The sequence below is a fragment of the Ananas comosus genome, linkage group 4 (assembly GCF_001540865.1).
Source record: "Ananas comosus cultivar F153 linkage group 4, ASM154086v1, whole genome shotgun sequence".
Classification (NCBI taxonomy): domain Eukaryota; kingdom Viridiplantae; phylum Streptophyta; class Magnoliopsida; order Poales; family Bromeliaceae; genus Ananas; species Ananas comosus.
The window spans coordinates 14,652,192-14,669,861 of NC_033624.1; the positions used below are offsets into that span (position 1 = coordinate 14,652,192).

General features: G+C 37.3%; 3 protein-coding genes across 3 annotated transcripts; 2 read left to right on the plus strand and 1 right to left on the minus strand.

The window, feature by feature from the left end:
- LOC109708995 (glutelin type-B 5-like) lies at positions 1,223–4,854 on the plus strand. The gene is made up of 3 exons (XM_020231009.1): positions 1,223–1,620; positions 3,127–3,850; positions 4,325–4,854. The coding sequence occupies exons 1-3, from the start codon at positions 1,425–1,427 to the stop codon at positions 4,476–4,478; spliced, it is 1,074 nt and encodes a 357-aa protein (XP_020086598.1). The 5' UTR covers positions 1,223–1,424; the 3' UTR covers positions 4,479–4,854.
- LOC109708994 (beta-hexosaminidase 1) lies at positions 6,107–12,842 on the plus strand. Its single transcript, XM_020231008.1, has 15 exons — positions 6,107–6,622; positions 6,732–6,815; positions 7,654–7,689; positions 8,109–8,220; positions 8,341–8,411; positions 8,758–8,888; positions 9,203–9,219; positions 9,471–9,519; positions 10,226–10,326; positions 10,763–10,822; positions 11,354–11,387; positions 11,599–11,697; positions 11,791–11,850; positions 11,930–12,180; positions 12,457–12,842. Exons 1-15 carry the CDS (start codon positions 6,122–6,124, stop codon positions 12,630–12,632), a joined length of 1,782 nt encoding a protein of 593 aa, XP_020086597.1. The 5' UTR covers positions 6,107–6,121; the 3' UTR covers positions 12,633–12,842.
- Positions 14,147–17,624, minus strand: LOC109708454 (psbP-like protein 1, chloroplastic; the record flags this gene model as incomplete). The annotated part of the gene is given in 7 exon segments (XM_020230204.1): positions 14,147–14,503; positions 14,733–14,829; positions 15,322–15,393; positions 15,536–15,658; positions 15,777–15,859; positions 16,012–16,092; positions 17,448–17,624. Coding segments are annotated over 7 exon segments (659 nt in total), but the record flags the coding sequence as incomplete, so codon positions are not given.

Sequence of the window (17,670 nt, forward strand, 5' to 3'; positions counted from 1 at the left end):
AATCTAAAGTAGCATTGAATTCTTATTTTTTTAAAAGGCTATAGGCCCGATTCTGAAACTCCTTTATTACTAATCATATATTTTACTAAATCATTCTATTTTTAAGTGAGCAAATAATCGGTAATCTGAAATACTAATCAGCTGCGCGAGACAATTACGATGGTGCATAAAAGCATCTTCAAACCAATGCAACCCCATAGGTCAATAACAGCCCCTTTTGAGAAAAAAAGAAAGAACAAAAAATGAGAAGTAAAGGGCCTCATAATTGGGAAAAATGCTACAAGATAGCATAGCATAATTATGCAAGGAGACAAATAACATTATCATATATAGGCATAATATCTTAATTGGTGTGTTGCTTAATTGCTAGTGACTTAGTTATTACAGTGACTGAATTGAAGTTTCCTTCCTGCAGGACAGAAGCTATAGGACAGTACCTACCATCAGGATAAGTAAGGACTAAATAATTAATGCATAGAATAAGTGTAGGACTATTGAAGGTTTCTGATGAAGTTAATTTCGAATCTTTATTACAATGTATTTATCTTTCACTTTAAAAAATATTGTCAAATTTTGTCAGGGTTTAATAGTTCTGTTTAATTAATGAAAGTTAAACAACATTCCATTACATAATGTTTTAATACTAGTACGAAAAGAAGTTATGAGAAGTAGTACTACTTTGTTAACTAACTAGGTTTACATCGAGCACCAGAGCTAATTATTTTGTCAATATATAGAATCCTTCTGAGAAATAAACAATTGAACGATTATAGAGAACTCAATCTAAAGAAAAATTAATTGGGGAGTAAAAATTAGCCAAGAGTTTTTGTTGGGTTGGGAATAATAGTTAGTTATATTTCATTATGAACTTTGATTAAAAAGTTGAGAATGAAAGACCTTTATCATCATTTGGGATTAAACTTCGATCTTATCGCTGATTAACTAGATATAAAAAGTAACACAAAATTTCAAATTGGATATATTCAAATAAGATGATTTAGTTAAATAAAACAGAAGCATCTAAACTTTTAAGAATATATACTTTATTTAAATATATATATTTTTTATTAAAATTTAAAATAATTGATTTTGGGGACACCTGTAATATAGATAAGTGTTGTTGATACTTCATAAGTAGTGCAATTAACGCACTAATAACAACCTAAATAAATAACGTTACTCCACATAAGAATAAGTCCTTGACACACATATCTCATCTTAAACCGTAATTCCTGTACACTCGGAATATCTCCCGAATAAAATGCGCTCTTTATTCCAATTTCGCCTTTAAATATCGTGCATCGATCCCGTACTTTCCCTTCCGCGTATAACGACTCGTCTCTCTCTCTCTATCCCTCCTCTTTAATTCCCACTCTCTTCTTCGTCCTCGTTGGCGTCTCCCTTTTGCTTCGATTTGGGCGACAATGGAGATCGATCTTGCTCCGAAGCAGCCGAAGAAGTCGTATGGAGGCGACGGGGGTTCGTATTACGAGTGGTGCAGCGGCGACCTCCCCATGCTCGGGGCGGCGAAGATCGGCGCCGCGAAGCTCGCGCTGGGGAAGCGCGGGCTCGCGCTCCCCAGCTACTCCGACTCCGCCAAGGTTGCCTACGTCCTCCAAGGTATGGCGATCCCCCTCCGATTCGATCTTCGATCTAGGTTTGTGATTTGAGTTCGGAGAATCATCGCGATGCCCTGTGTTATCGAGTAGTGTTTCGATCGTTTGGTTTCGTGATGAGATTGATTGGATCCGTGCCCTAGTTTAGTTTGTGTACGAATCGCTTATTTGTTTTTTTTAGGGTTTAGCTGAGACTGAGGACGTATGGGTCCACTTCGATTATTTTATTATTCTATTATTTTGTTTTTTTGCTAAAAAATTTGACTACGGTATTGTTTACTAATTAATGTCTGCGATAAGGATCGCGTGTCGATATTATAATAGTCCTCGTGTAGTAGAAGTAGCATTAATTAGTTTTAAATGGAAGCATGATAGTTAAAATTAGTATGTTAAAAATGTTAATCTGATAGAAAATGATTTAAAATGATTTAAGAATATAATTAGACACAAGGAATTTGCTTTGTCAATATCAATTCCCAAAGATGGGGACATAATCCATGAATTGGGGGGATTTAGCCCATTAAATGATTATCGCATTAATTAGTTTTAAATGGAAGCATGATAGTTAATTAGTTTGTTAAAAAAGTTAATCTGATAGAAAGTGATTTAAAATGATTTAAGAATATAATTAGATACAAGGAATTTGCTTTGTCAATATCAATTCCCAAAGATGGGGACATAATCCATGAATTGGGGGGATTTAGCCCATTAAATGATTATAACAGGACTTGAACCCACAACCTCACAGAATCGAGGGAGAATAGAAGTGTCTCTAATGCCACGTTACTTAAAATATTGATCTGATGGTTAACTAGCTGAGAAATATAGCTAAGAAGTTTGACTAAACGGAAGTAATATAACTTATATTCTGCTGGATTTGAGTCTTGCGGATTGATCTGAATCTACCTAAAAACTTTACTCTTTGATGTTGTTGATATTCTCTTCAGAATTGTGACTCTGATTAATTAAATGGACATCCATTTTCTTTGGTAAGAAGATTTTCTACGTTCAAAAAAAATAAGTTACAGATGAGACATCGTTATCTCTGCATGTTTGTTTTCTATGATATTATAGAATCAGTTGGCCGAAAAATCAATTTCTGCGAATTCTTTGGCTCCTTCACCATGGAAGTAAACATTGCTAGAATGGTCCAAGTTAGTTCATGGCTATACGATGCCTATGTATAATTACCCAGGATAAGATATTTTTGTCATTTGCCTTTTGAACTAACAGTCTTCTTTCTTTCATTCCCAACTATGCATAATGTTACTTAAGAGTTAAGACTCAACCAATTTCTCATCTTCTTAGTTTCTAGTTGTTTGAATACATTAGATATTTTGCCGAAGGATTGAGAAAATCAATGATCCTAGTTAGATTACTTGCATCTGATCATTCATTTTGAAGCCTTCGGCATTTCGAAACTGGTTGGTTAGTAGTTATCTATTCTTTTCCATCATCCAAACATCTATGATCCTTATCCTTTTCAATCTTTTGCCTTTTCAAATCCTAGGAAGTGGAACTTGTGGTGTTGTGCTCCCAGAAGCCACTAAAGAAAAAGTGATTGCCATCAAGAAGGGCGATGCTCTCGCCCTCCCCTTTGGCGTCGTCACCTGGTGGTTCAACCCTAACGATGCTGAACTCGTTATCCTCTTCCTAGGCGATACCTCAAAGGGCCACAAGTCTGGCCAATTCACAAACTTCCAGCTCACCGGCTCGAATGGCATCTTCACCGGTTTCACCACTGAATTCGTAGGCCGTGCTTGGGATCTCTCCGAATCTGAGGCCACTAAACTGGTTGGATCCCAATCAGATGCCGGCATAGTTAAGCTCAAGGATGGCCAGAAAATGCCCGAGCCATCTGCTAAAGACAGAGAGGGCATGGCTTTGAATTGTGAAGAAGCCCCTTTAGATGTGGATATAAAGAACGGGGGACGGGTTGTCGTGCTGAACACACAGAACCTTCCGTTGGTTGGAGAGGTCGGGCTCGGGGCTGATTTGGTAAGGTTGGATGGTCGAGCCATGTGCTCGCCCGGGTTTTCTTGTGACTCGGCTTTCCAGGTGACTTATGTGGTTAGGGGGAGTGGCAGAGTTCAGGTTGTGGGAATTGATGGAAAGCGGGTTCTTGAGACAAAGGTGAACGGTGGGTATTTGTTTATTGTGCCGAGGTTCTTTGTGGTGTCGAAGATTGCTGGTGAAGAGGGGATGGAGTGGTTCTCGATCATCACAACTCCCAAGTAAGTACACCAACACCTTTGTATAAACTTATGTGGAAACCTATGATGTTAAATAGCAGTTTTAGTTCAGTGCATGCTCAAGCTCTATATGATAGAAGGCTCCTAGAGTGAACTAGTCTAGTTTTACCTATGTCGCTGAACAATCTGGTTATAGCAAAGCTAGAGAAAACCATCTTTCGATGCCTTTAGCCATGTAGCGAACTTGATGGGCAAAAACATTTCAACCGTATAAAACAAACACTTATGTGTGTTTTCTTACTTTACCATCTGTCGTAAGTTTAGATCTATCATAGTATTCATAGTTTAAGTGACTAGAAATGCAGAGAGAGTACGCCCGCATCTCTCTTCCATTTTCTCAAGAAATTCAGGGCGTTGACAAATTCCTCCGTTTCGCTGATAGCATAATGGCAGTAGACTACATTGTTTCTTATTACATTCGGAATGCGTCTGTGAATTGTTTGTGTATGTATACAGCCCTGTGTTCAGTCACCTGGCGGGGAGGACCTCGGTGTGGAAGGCGATATCGCCGGAGGTGCTCGAGGCCTCATTCAACACCACCCCGGAGATGGAGAAGCTGTTCCGATCCAAGAGGACCTCTGACGCCATCTTCTTCCCCCCTCCGAACTAGAGGCGCAGGATTTATATTTCCTCTGCCCCAGGCCCCAGGAATTATGATAGTGAAATAAGAAAGAGGTCTGCCTCTTTTATGTTGCCTTCGAATAATTTTGGATTCTTATTTGGCCTCTAATCCTTTCTTTAATCTCTGCTTGGAATTTATGTTGAGACACCTTATAATTATAACATAAGGTGCTTTAAAATGATGGTCGGTTGCATTAATTGTGGTTTTATACTTTTTTGCGGCTTTACTTTTACAACCGATAAGAGTCGGTCAAAGTGTGAGTAATATCAAGGTGTTCTCTCTCATTAAGAACTCAAGTCGTAAAGATCTTGGTTGGTTGGTTTGCGAAGTTCTAAATTTAAGGTCCAGTTGCTTTACTTTTTCAGCCTATTCGAAACAAATAAATGAAGCGGCTAATATGTTGCTTTTCTCTCAAGAAAACATATATGGTATTATTGTTGTTGTTATTATTATTACCAGGTTGGGTCTGGGAAAGTCTTAATGATCTAAGAATTGGTTCGATTACTGGAATGTTATTACCAGGTTGCTTTTCTCTCAAATAAACAGATTTATGATGTAGTTCTCGTTTCCTTCTCAAAATTAACTTCCTTTTTTCATTCAAATATTAATCCGGAGCAACGTAGCTTTATATTTCTCTCTCGTCCTTCCTAGTGTGATTCATTCTTACCTTATCTCTTTGAATGTGTGATTATTTTATTTTACCTTATTATTATTATTATTTCTATTATTTAGAAAAAACATGGAGGGGTGTGGCCAAAGGTCTATAATAAATATTATGTTATTATTTTAAAATTATTGTTTAAAAATGAAATAATTTTATTTGTTGAATACATTATTATTCTATTAAATTGTAAACAATAACAAGTTTTTTTAATGAGTAAAAATTAATATAAAAATAATTAAACAAAGCTTAAACCAAAGAACGTTCTGGACCTTCTGCACAAAATATCTATTCTCTCAAGAGAAAAAGGCAGAGGTTCTTTCAAAAAGCTAAGTACTACACTATTTAGAAATGAGAATTACAACTCACATACACACTTCCTCTTGTGTGTTTTGATCTTAACCAAATCCCACTACTTATACGTTTCTAGATACAATGAACCTAGATACACACTAACTCTCTCATTATGAGATACATTAACTCACCCTCATAATGAACCATAAGTCCAAAAGTCACCTCATAATTCATGAGAGTTTCATAACCCTTGAGTTTTCATCATTAATAGGAGAGGTTACAAAACTCTTTGTCTTCCGACAGTGGGTTAGATTTGGGTCTCTTTGATAACCCAATTTAATTCATTTTCAACCCGTTTCACTAGCAGATAGGCCACTGTCGAGAAAAAAACAGCGAAAAATATTTTGTCATGACAAGGCGTACTGATTTTTTTGCGCCTCCTAATCTACGGTACTCTATTTTCTACCCATCCGTGTCACTCCCAAGTCAACCTACAGCTGTCGTGTATCGTACAACGACCTCCGCTCCAATTCCACACGGCAAACCTTTGCCCGGACCTGGTCCACCACATCTTCCCAAGACCTCCTCCATCATAGACCCTCCATCCCCTCCTTTCTTGAAATGGCAACCGTCCAAAAATTTCTAATATATATCTTATTCGTCCAACGGTCCACGAATGACGTGGTGGACCAGGTTCAATAGTTCTCCCGCCACCTATAATCATTATGTCCGCGCCGTCCTCTATGATTATAATACGGGAGGTGTCCGTTACTTCCACGCCACACCCAATCCATTTTTCCCCAAAATGCCCTCAACATCCAAAAATCCCCTCTCTATCCTCTCCTGCCTCGTCGTCGTCGCCGTCCTCCTCCTCCCCTCTCCCTCCCATGGCCGTAAAACCCTAGGGCGCCGTATCCCCACCTCCCTCTACGACGGCTCCCCCGTCTTCCTCTGGCCACTCCCCAGGTACCTCACCAATGGGAACCAAACCCTCTCCGTCGACCCCAATCTCGCCCTCGCTGTCGATGGCCCCGGGGGGAGCTCCTCCATCGTCTCCGACGCGTTCGAGAGGTACCGGGACCTCATCTTCAATCCCTGGGCCAGATCCGGGTCGCGCGACTCCGCCGCGTACGATGTCTCCAAGCTGACGATCTCCGTTGCTTCGGACAATGAGACGGTGGGGCCGGTGTTTGATTCGTCCTGGTTTTGGCTTAGCGTTTCTTTTTTCTTTCTGGTGGATTGGGCTAGGGTTTTGATGGGTGTGTGGTTTGGGATCTACAATTCAGCTGCAATTAGGTGTGGACGAGAGCTATGCGCTTTACGTGGGCGGCGGAGCGAGTCTCTCGATCGTTGGTGGAGCAACAATTGAGGTATTAATGATCTCTTATGCTGTTAATTTAGTTATTTTTTGCACATTTGTACGGGAATTTTGATAGTTTAAAAGTATTCGTGTTTTAGTGAGTGCATGCACAGTGCCCTCTGCGCCAGAATTACATGGGACTAACTAGGTTCTTTGAACATCTGCTTGGAGAAGTAATTGATGGAAATGGTACTAAAGTGAATGTCCTTTAGGATCATATACTATGGCTTCCAATAATACAAGTAGGGGGATTCTATAGTACAAAATACTTCTCAATGAATATGATTTGGTCAAAAAGACTGGGAACTTGTAAGCACAAGGAAATGACTTAAGTTTTAGTAGTACAATTGATTTGTCTTCATTTGCAATTATTGCAGTGTGAAAGAATATTACTTTTTTCTTTTGGTCTGAAAAGCAACTGAGTGGTCAAAATGATTGTTTCATCAGTTCTCACTAGCATGAAATCAGCTATTGCACACTATTATGGAGCTATTACTTAAATATAAATTTGACTAAATTATAAGGTGAAATTTTTTTTTTTGCGAATTTACTATTCTGCAACTACTTAATGTGTAGTATCTGGTTTAACTAGTAATTGACTGCTAATTTGAGAGGGCAACCTAATGTATGTTCATTTTCCTTTTCTGTGTTAGTGTTAACCTCCTCAATCTTATCTGTGATAATCATTTGACCATTTGGGGATCTACGACATATTCTGGATAGATATAGGAGATAGTGTTGCAAAAGTAATGTCCATTTCAGTGAAGAAGGTGCTTCCTTTTTCTTATATATATATTATGGAACTAGTCGAATTAATTATTAATGTCTGCTGTTTCCATTTATTGCAGGCTAATACTGTATATGGGGCTATTCGCGGATTAGAGGTATGCATCGCCACTCATACAGTCATACTCTACGAAAGTTCTTTAGTTACTACTACATATCTATTTTGTAAAGCTTATGCCTCTGTTCATTAATACAGCATACATTTACTTTTAAGTGACCCATCTTGTAGTGCACGAGTCTCTTTACTATCTTGACATACAAACTGCTTACACCCTTAGTTATTTTCTTAACTTGCGTAGATATCACTTGTAGGGGTACAGTTTATTCTTGCCTATTTCTAAGCATCAAGTTGTCTTGCTAGGTTCCCTTTTTTCTGATTCTTTCGGACGATTTGTTCCCCCCGCCTATAGTATTAATTTGTTTAAATTTTTTGTCTGCTACGCTGCAGAGCAGTTTTCTCCATTTCGTGAATGATTTTCTTTTTTTTCCCCTGAGTAATATCCATTTGTTTTTCCAGACATTCAGCCAATTATGTATATTTAACTATGACACTAAAAATGTTGAAGTATACAATGCACCGTGGTATATTCAAGACGAACCGCGCTTTGCCTTTCGTGGGTTGCTTCTTGGTAAGGCAACAATTCCCACCCACTAAATAGATGCATACATTTCAAGATGTTGTTCCACTAATCCACTAGAAATACACATTCATGATTGTTCATTCTTATAGTTTGCATGCATTTTTGCAGATACCTCACGGCATTTCCTGCCAGTAAATGTGATCAAGCAAGTGATTGATTCTATGTCTTATGCTAAACTTGTAAGAGATTTTTTTTTTTCCTATGGCATAATTTCACTCTTGATTTGCCTTTATAAGTAGGGTTGTGTTATAGGGATATATTTGATTGAGATCCTCATAGACTTTTTCCTTTGGACTGGTATAGCTGAGTTATGCCTGAATTTATTTTTCAGTTTGTTTCTTCAGTCTCTGTACTATTTTCCTTAATAAAACTTCAGTCCCTGTATTGCTTTCATTGTACTATCCATCAAATAGCATTAGCATATTTAGTTACTGAAGCAATATACCTTTACTCTGTTCTTTCTTCCTTTTTAGAATTTTCTAAATACTGGGCTTGCATACTGATACTGAGAATTGCATTCAGTAGAATGTGCTTCATTGGCATATCATAGATGAACAATCCTTTCCTCTGGAAGTACCGTCTTATCCAGATCTGTGGAAAGGTTCATACACAAAATGGGAACGATACACAATCGAAGATGCTTATGAAGTTGTTGAGTAAGTTATTTTCTTGAGATTACTAGTTGTCCTTTGTACTCTTTTGCTGTTATGGCCTTCAATCTTTTGATAACAATGCAAAATTTTTGCCTACATACCCGAGTTGAATAATCTAAAGTATAGCATGCATCTCACTTCCTTTGGTTCAGATCTAACTTTTCATTTTTCTACACTGTTGCATGCATAATCAGCTTGTAAGATTCTAGTTTAAAATTACTGGTACTTGCTGTACCATTCTTCTATATACTTTCTTCTCTGCTAACTTTTTTTTGGCTCTTTTCTCTCCATTTGCATGTTTATATTGTGGCGAAAAGCTTTGCTAAGAAGAGAGGTATGGTTTATTTCTAACCAGCAAGCATCAACAATTTCAGGCATTCTAGTTTTCTATAACTCTTGTGTATTCTCCATAGTCCGACCATACAAAGATGGTGTTTACAAGACTTCAAATTACATATTTGATGATGGATATCACTCTCTGTCCAATTCTTGTTGCTGGAATATGGCATTTGACCTGCATTTCAATTTTCCTCAGAAGAGCTAAGCTTGTCTATCACTACTACAACTTTATTTTGTCCTTTTCAGGCATTAACATTATGGCAGAAATTGACATCCCTGGTCATGCAGAATCATGGTAAATATTCTTTGACGTGTTATTGCTTTTTTATTGATGATGTGGGAAGTACAGTGAGGGGCCGAATGATAAGCGAAAGTGAAGTGTAACTTATGCCTGTGACAAAGCCTTAAGACAATGGAGAAGAGTAACTGTATTCTTATTCCAACAAACTATACATCATGTCCTAACGAATACCTAAAACGTAAATAATATTTTATATTGAAATGATGTCGTAGTTAAAACTGTTGTTCTACAAGCTTAAAGGAATCTCAAACTTGTCTGTGGAAAACAAGTTAGGAGCAAATTCCCAACCAGATTAATATGTTCCCTTTATGGGTCAGATAATACAACATTTATGCAGCTACTTATCTTCTACAAGCAGAATACTGTTACATAATTTCACTAATCAATTATCATGCTTTGAAAGAGGGACTTTTATGCAAGAGCAATAGTGTCTCATGTCTAAGGCAAAAAAATAGTTCACTTATTAATTAGAGCAGTAAGCAATATTCCAGATTATATCAGGGGTTATCAATGCATTATCTCTTTTTTATACTATTTTCTTGACTGTTAACTTTTAAAACTCTGGAATATGAGTTCGGCTCTCAGATACTTATATCTATGATTCATTGGTGATTGGATAGCAGGTACTTCTTAATTTGCTGATTTGCTATTGCAAAGTTTCTAGTCTTCTTAATCAAAAGTTATTTATTTTATTGTCCAGGGGAAGTGGTTATCCTGATCTCTGGCCTTCTCCCAATTGTACAGAGCCGTTAGATGTCACAAAAAATTTCACATTCGAAGTGATTTCTGGAATTCTGTCTGGTCAGTTTTCTTTTTCTTCCCCAGTCTCTCTCTTTTCAAAATACAGGCAACTGTATAGGTATTTCGTGATTACCCTCTTTAGTGAGTGTACTAATTGGCCTTTTTAAAAGGCCTTTGAACTCGAGTTTAAATGTATTCTTTCTGATCTAAACTCGACAGGTGGTTAGCTGAAATGGAATTTATCAATTCCAGATTTAATGACCGTTGTCTTGTTGCCAGATTGTTGTGTAATACTGACACTTTAGCAATCAATCTAGCAGTGAATTTATTACTCTACTTATATGAAATCTAGATATCGCATTTGAAAAATATTTCAGTTGCAGACCAATTTATTGGGCATTCCGCTCGATCCTATTAAGTTAATCTGCTACCTGTTCAAGAATAAGAATTTTTTTGCTATGAAGCATTGTTGATCTTGATCTTTATATCATTTCAGATATGAGAAAAATATTTCCTTTTGGTTTGTTTCACTTGGGCGGGGATGAAGTTAATACAGGTTAGCCAATTCTCTTTCAGACTCTGTCCTGCTATCTTTTTCATTAGTTAAGCAAGAAAAGTAATTGCTATTTTACCAAAGTACATGAGACGTAATTTGTTCATGCAATCTGATTTTCTTTCTGATTCCATAAGCTGCTTTATTAGAGGTTTAATAATTGAGACTCTGTTGTAAAATGATCTTGGCCGAAGTATCTGATGCTAAATCCTGCAAATGCTTCTTCTTTTCTTTTTCTTTTGTCGGTTGAGATTTCCCCAGTTTTGCTGTTTAACTGATTAAAGGTTTAGCTCTGCTAATATTAAGTAAACGATTATGAAGTTATCCTTATCTAATTCATGCTTTAAAAAAAATTCAGATTATCTCCAACTTGATGTCAATTTGAAGCTTGGAGCATTATCCTTTCTTAATAGTGATACATTATAGACGACTCATATTGTGACCACTTCTTGTACTAAATTATTGTGGAAAGCTCTTAATTTCTATATAGATGAAATTCTAGAACCTAAAATCTTGTTGGTCAATGCTGTGCAGAATGCTGGAATTCGACAGCCCATGTGAAGCAATGGTAAGAGATTCTCTATTGCTTATGATGTCAGACTTCTATTTCTAGCATCAAGAAGTAATTCACACTTGAAGTGCAGATCTAACTTTGCACCTCTCTTTTGCCTTCTTTCAGTCCTCTCTTTTGTAATTTTTCGGGGGAAAAATTCTGGAAAATTGGAAGTTAAATCAATCAGCAATGGCGTATTTCAAATACTAACCCATTATTTATGCAGGCTTCAGGAGCGAAACATGACTACAAAGGATGCATATCAGTACTTCGTATTGAGGGCTCAAGGGTTGGCAATCCAGCTTAACTGGATTCCTGTAAACTGGTGTGACATTTTACCTTCCAGAAACCGTTGAATAACAGAAATAATTGCCTCTAAATATTAACTTTAAATAGAGTGTTATTTGTGCTGTGGCAGGGAAGAAACCTTTAACACATTCAGCGCAAACCTCAATCCTTTAACAGTTGTGCATAACTGGTGGGTCCTCAGTTGCATCTTTCCATCTCTTTGTAAATTTGTTGCTAGCTTCTTTTTAGTTATTGTTGGCTTCTTGCAGGTTGGGTCCTGGAGTTTGCCCTAAAGCTGTGGCGAGGGGTTTTAGATGTATTGTAAGCAATCAGGGCGTATGGTATCTCGATCATCTAGATGTTCCTTGGGAAGAATTCTATAAAAGCGAACCACTCGAAGGAATAAATAGTACCATGCAGCAAAAGCTGGTGCTTGGTGGTGAGGTTTGCATGTGGGCTGAGACGGCCGATACGTCGGATGTTCAACAAACAATATGGCCTCGTGCTGCGGCTGCTGCAGGTATGCTGAAATATCTCCTGATTCGCTGAAATCAAAAGAGAATGTCATTAGAATTTAACTATTTTATCATGAACTCATTTTTAGGGTGATAAAAGTTTTTTTTTTTTTGCTGCTTTATTGGTCCATGACAATCTTTTAATGTCATTTATGACAATGTAGCTGATTTGACAGGTTTTTTCATGTCACTTTCCACTTCATTTATAAATTTTAGTATATCCGGAACTTCTTCATTCCCTCGAATACTCACACTTGTTAGAACTATACCTTCTTGTGCAGAGCGGTTGTGGAGTCCGCTGGAGGCTACTTCTGTTGGGAACCTGAACTTAACGGTGCTACCGCGACTACATTACTTCAGATGTTTACTGAACCATCGCGGAGTCGCAGCTGCTCCCGTCTCAAATCTCTATGCACGCAGTCCCCCGACTGGTCCCGGTTCATGCTTTGCTCAGTGATGGATGTTTTCTATATTTATAGTCGCATGGTGGTCTCTGATTGGTCCTGGCTCGATTCTATGCGAGACTCTGTATCATTCCATTCTTCCTGCTGTTACAAAATAATGATTATAACTCATCGTATTGGTGTGTGTAATTCAGTGCATCGGTTCTCTGTTCTTAACGTACAGTTTCTTAATAAATTATTTATTACTCTGTTTCTGTTTCAAATTGTTTAACTATGCGTTATCTATTTTAAGATCTAAAAATTGGATGCCTGTTTCTAGTTGTTCTTCTGAGTGATCAGAGTCTATCTATGGTTCGTTATTGGTGGTAAAGTTAGGGTGGGAAAGCTTTCTTAGTGGCCAGTTTGGTATTAGGATTTAGGACCACACAGAGATATGTTTTTTCATTTGTGTCTTCAGGAGGATCGGAAAAATTATACCCTAATTAGTTAATTAGTGAATTAGTGTTACACGATACTGTTTACAGAGTTTAACAAAATATTTTTTTATTACACCTTTTTTAACTGCATGTAACATATTTGACTTGTAATTTCAAACTCAGCCTAATTGGGATCAGACGTGCGCATTAGGGCTTTTTTTGCAAATAGCCCCCTGACAAATTTTATTTGCAAAAATACTCCCGTCCAAAAATTATTTGCAAAAATGGCCCTGCCCCTGCCACGCCAGCGCCACGTCAACGCCACGCGGGCAGAGCGTGAACACGGTGAACCATTCACCGTGTTCAATACAAAATTTTTGTATTGGACACGGTGAATGGTTCACCGTGTCCAATACAAATACCCCAATAATGACTAAGTTGGAGGTATTTGTACTAGACACGGTGAACCATTCACCGTGTTCAATTATTTATATTGAACACGGTGAATGGTTCACCGTGTCCAATACAAATATTTCGATCTTAGCTATTTTGTATTGGACACGGTGAATCATTCCAATACAAAAACTTTGTATTGAACACGGTGAATGATTCACCGTGTTCAACTTAACCATCTGGCCCAGCCCCGCCCGCGTGGCGCTGACGTGGCGCTTGCGTGGCGGGGCCAGGGCCATTTTTGCAAATAAATTTTTGACAGGGCCAATCTTAAAAAAAAAATTTGTAAGGGGGCTATTTGCAAAAAAAGCCCTGCGCATTATGTCTGGCCCGAAGTTAATTACAAGGTGGCGCATCCAATTAAAACACTGGATTAGTATATTCAATAAAATTAATTAATTAATTAAATTTTCAATTGAATATTTTTTTAAAAATAATTAAGTTAATTATTGAGATTGGAAGTATTAGCTCGGAATTGGAGGAGACCTCGATCTCAGACCCATTCACTCCTATTGGGCTCCGATCAAATGGTTTTATTGGGCCGGATTAAATTTAGTTGGGCTTTGCACTGGGCCCCACGTTTTCATTGTTAACTCTGTATTATGACCTTGTTGTGTTTAAAGATTTTTACGCATTGGTTAATCCATTTAGTATCCAACGTAAATATCAATGCTGAGCATGAAACAACTTCCTTGTAATGAAACACTGAGTATGAAAGATAATATAATAATAATAATAAATTGGTTAACAAATGAGATCTCCTTTAACAAAAGGATCTTTACAAGGGAACAATGAACAAATTCACAAATTATCCTTTGTAATAATAAGCCAAAGCAAGCGCGAGTTACGTTTTCCGAGATATATTAGTTCAAACTCTATGACTGGAATCTCCAAAAAGAACACATGGATGTCATAGGATATAACTTCTCCATCTTTTTATGTCTTTTGTGTTCTCGTTTCGTCGATTCTGAAAGAATCGATGACAGTGTGCAGCCTGTCCTTCATCTTCTCCCATCTCCGTTCGTTGGCTCCTGTCGTCAATGTATAAAACTTGCCTGCCAAAGCATTTCGGATGTTATCAAGCGCGTTAAGCTAATCACACAGCATTAAGTTATTAATTGCTTTACATAATTAAGATCTTCTTAATGCTGGTCTCTCTACATGAATAACATTCAACTTTCAAAGCAATATCGATCGATCGATCGACAGATACACCAACTAAAAGGAAAAAAAAAATGCTATATTCTGATGTTTAGGTGCAGAAAATGACTTCAGCATACATACCATTTGCAATAGTAATTGCACCAAGTGCATGTCTAGTGAAGTTTGGAGCTTGGGCCGTAAACTCGAAGGTGTAATAAGCTTTCCCGTCAACATCATGCTGGGCCAAGAAAGAACTTTTGTGTAAGTTCCTCACTAAAAGGGGCGGCAAAAAAAAAAAGCTCAAACCAAAAATGCAGCAAACGTACCTACATTTGCACCTAACTCTTGCGCGTATAAACTATAAACAAGATTGAAAGGATACCTTCAATAGAGGGCTTTAGTTTCAAAATACTAGTAGCTTTTAGCTCAACGATAAGATTTAAAAGAAAATGGCGTCGTCTACAACTAACTTATCTACTGCATTGTGTTGCCCTTAAGAAATTAAAGCCAAGAGAATTACAGCAGGACTTGGTGCAGATGATTGATTGAGGAATAATGAAATGCTGCCCGCTTTATATATTTATACTCATTTCAGCAGTTTAGAAAAAGAAAAATGGAGTAGATTTTGAAGTTCAAATAACCAAGCCTTAATGCACAATGAACATAAGTCATGTGAAACCTAATTAACTTCTTAGTGGTAAATCAACCGGAGGAGGTCGAACGATCATACCTCAGAGGCTTCGATCAACTTTGTTTTTTGCGAGGGAGGTGCCAATACCTTCTTGATTAAAGCCTCAGCCACCTACGACAAGTGCGAGATTGCGAATTTAGTAAAGTATAAGGATTATAATTACTTAAATATCTAAAAAGCGTAGTTTCGACATAGAACCTGGCTTATCGCATCTTATAGAAACTTATCTTTTTAGAAATATAAAGTAGCAAACCTCTTGTGGGTTTCCAAGATCCCTAATATCTTGCTTGGTAGTGGCAACCATATTTACACTGACACTTTCCAAGGGTTCAATAACATCTTTGAAAACCTTGTCCTGCCCTCGAATAACAACTTCCTGCAATTAAATTGATTTATGAACTAAACGGAACCGCAATTCAAGGCAAAATAAACTATTCAAGAGAGAATTTCTTTTTCTCTTTCTGAGAGCAATTTCAGAGGTTAACAATTCTTACTTGCCATCCGAATGGGTATAAGAATGAGTACCCATCCTTCTTGTCCGACACAGCATTGAATCCTTTCTTAGCCTCTGCTGCAACTAAATCATATCAGGGTTCTTTTCAGAGATTCATCAATGTGCTAGAAAAATTGAGCGAGAAACTGCTGCGATTAATAAGAATTCTTCTTTATAAAGAATGGAAGAAGAGATTCAAACCATAAACGCGTATAGGAGTTCTAAGTAAAACTCACATGACGCTGAATTAACACGAGATAGAAATACAGAGGCAGCAATTGCTCCTGATAAAAGTACTTGGCGCCGACCAGATTGCTCTGCAATGCAATAAACTTGATTTTTGTTAAAAAAAAGCTCCAGATTTATTATGCCGTTATGTTAGGAATGATAAATCGCACAATTGCTTCCCACAAAATAAGCAAAATTACTATCTCCAGCAGCTAAAATCTGTGAGTAAGTATAAATAATCATCATGATGTGACAAACCTAGTACTTTGACTTAAAATTGCTAAGATGGTTCTGCTATACTAACAATTTCCAATCAACTAATTTTCCGATCATCATCGTCGACGAATTTGTACATAAGGTTACACATTCAAATCTTCTGCTCACATACATATTCATAATTCTTGTGAATTACTTGTCAATCTATCAGTGCAGCTGTACAAGCAAACAATCCAAGTAACAAAAAATTATGATACTTCATCGAAACCCAGTAAGTAAAGGAGCTAAAAATTTTATGTTGGGTTACAAACATTTAGCATAAGAATACACATAATGTGGAAACTAGGCCCTATTATTAATNCCCTTAGATCATACTATTCAACCAACCACCCACTCAACCCTAGGGGGCCCACATCATCCTAACCATACATCTCTTAATCCGATGGCCAAAAACTTGGTAGCACCAATGACTTGGTGCTATTAATAGCATAGTAGCCTAGTTCTATATATATATATATATATATGGGTCCGGCTACTATACTATTATAAGTACGATCGCTACTATACTATTATAAGTACGATCGCCCTCGTACTCATAAGTTGTTTTCGATGATAGAACTTCTGAATCGCCGATTCACACCGTTAAACGTTATTCACAGCATTTAAAACTTCTAGAAATCAAATTTTATAATTTTTCGACATCATTTACCTTACTATCAAGAGGTTACAAATTTGACAATGTTTAACGGCCGGTATGGGATACTTGCTAGTTTAACGGTGTAAAAGAATCGGAATTTGTTGAATTTCTGATAGAAAATTCTATTCACTACATAGATAAAGATCAATAACTCCGATCTTGAATTGAAGGATCCGATCATCCTTTTTTACAACGTCGTTCGATTTTGATCGTTCATTTTATGCCTACTTGATGGACTTTATTATGATTTCGAAAATTTACGAAATTTATTTTCTAAAAGTTTGAAATACTCTAGATCATATTTAACGGAGTGGATCGTCGATTCGGAAGCTCCGTCATTGAAAACAACTTATGAGTATGAGGGCTTCAATACTGATAATAGTATAGTAGCCACGACCATATATATATATATATATATATATATATATATATATATATATATATATATATATATATATATATATATATATATATATTCTCAAAAATCTTAATTTGTTAGAAATTACATGGGTGAGTAGTAGTAGTAGTAACCTGAGAAGAAGATGGAGAGGCCGCGGAGCCGTTGAAGAGTAAGGCGCCATGGAGAGGAGGAGAGCTCGTGAGAGAAGAGGCCATTTTGGAGTGGTGAGGGATTGGAGAATTTGGATCCTTTGTCGACCGTTGGAGGAGGAGATGGATGGATGGGAGAGTGTGGAGAGAGAGAGAGAGAGAGAGAGAGAGAGAGCAAGGATGTGGCCTTATCTCAATTATCTTG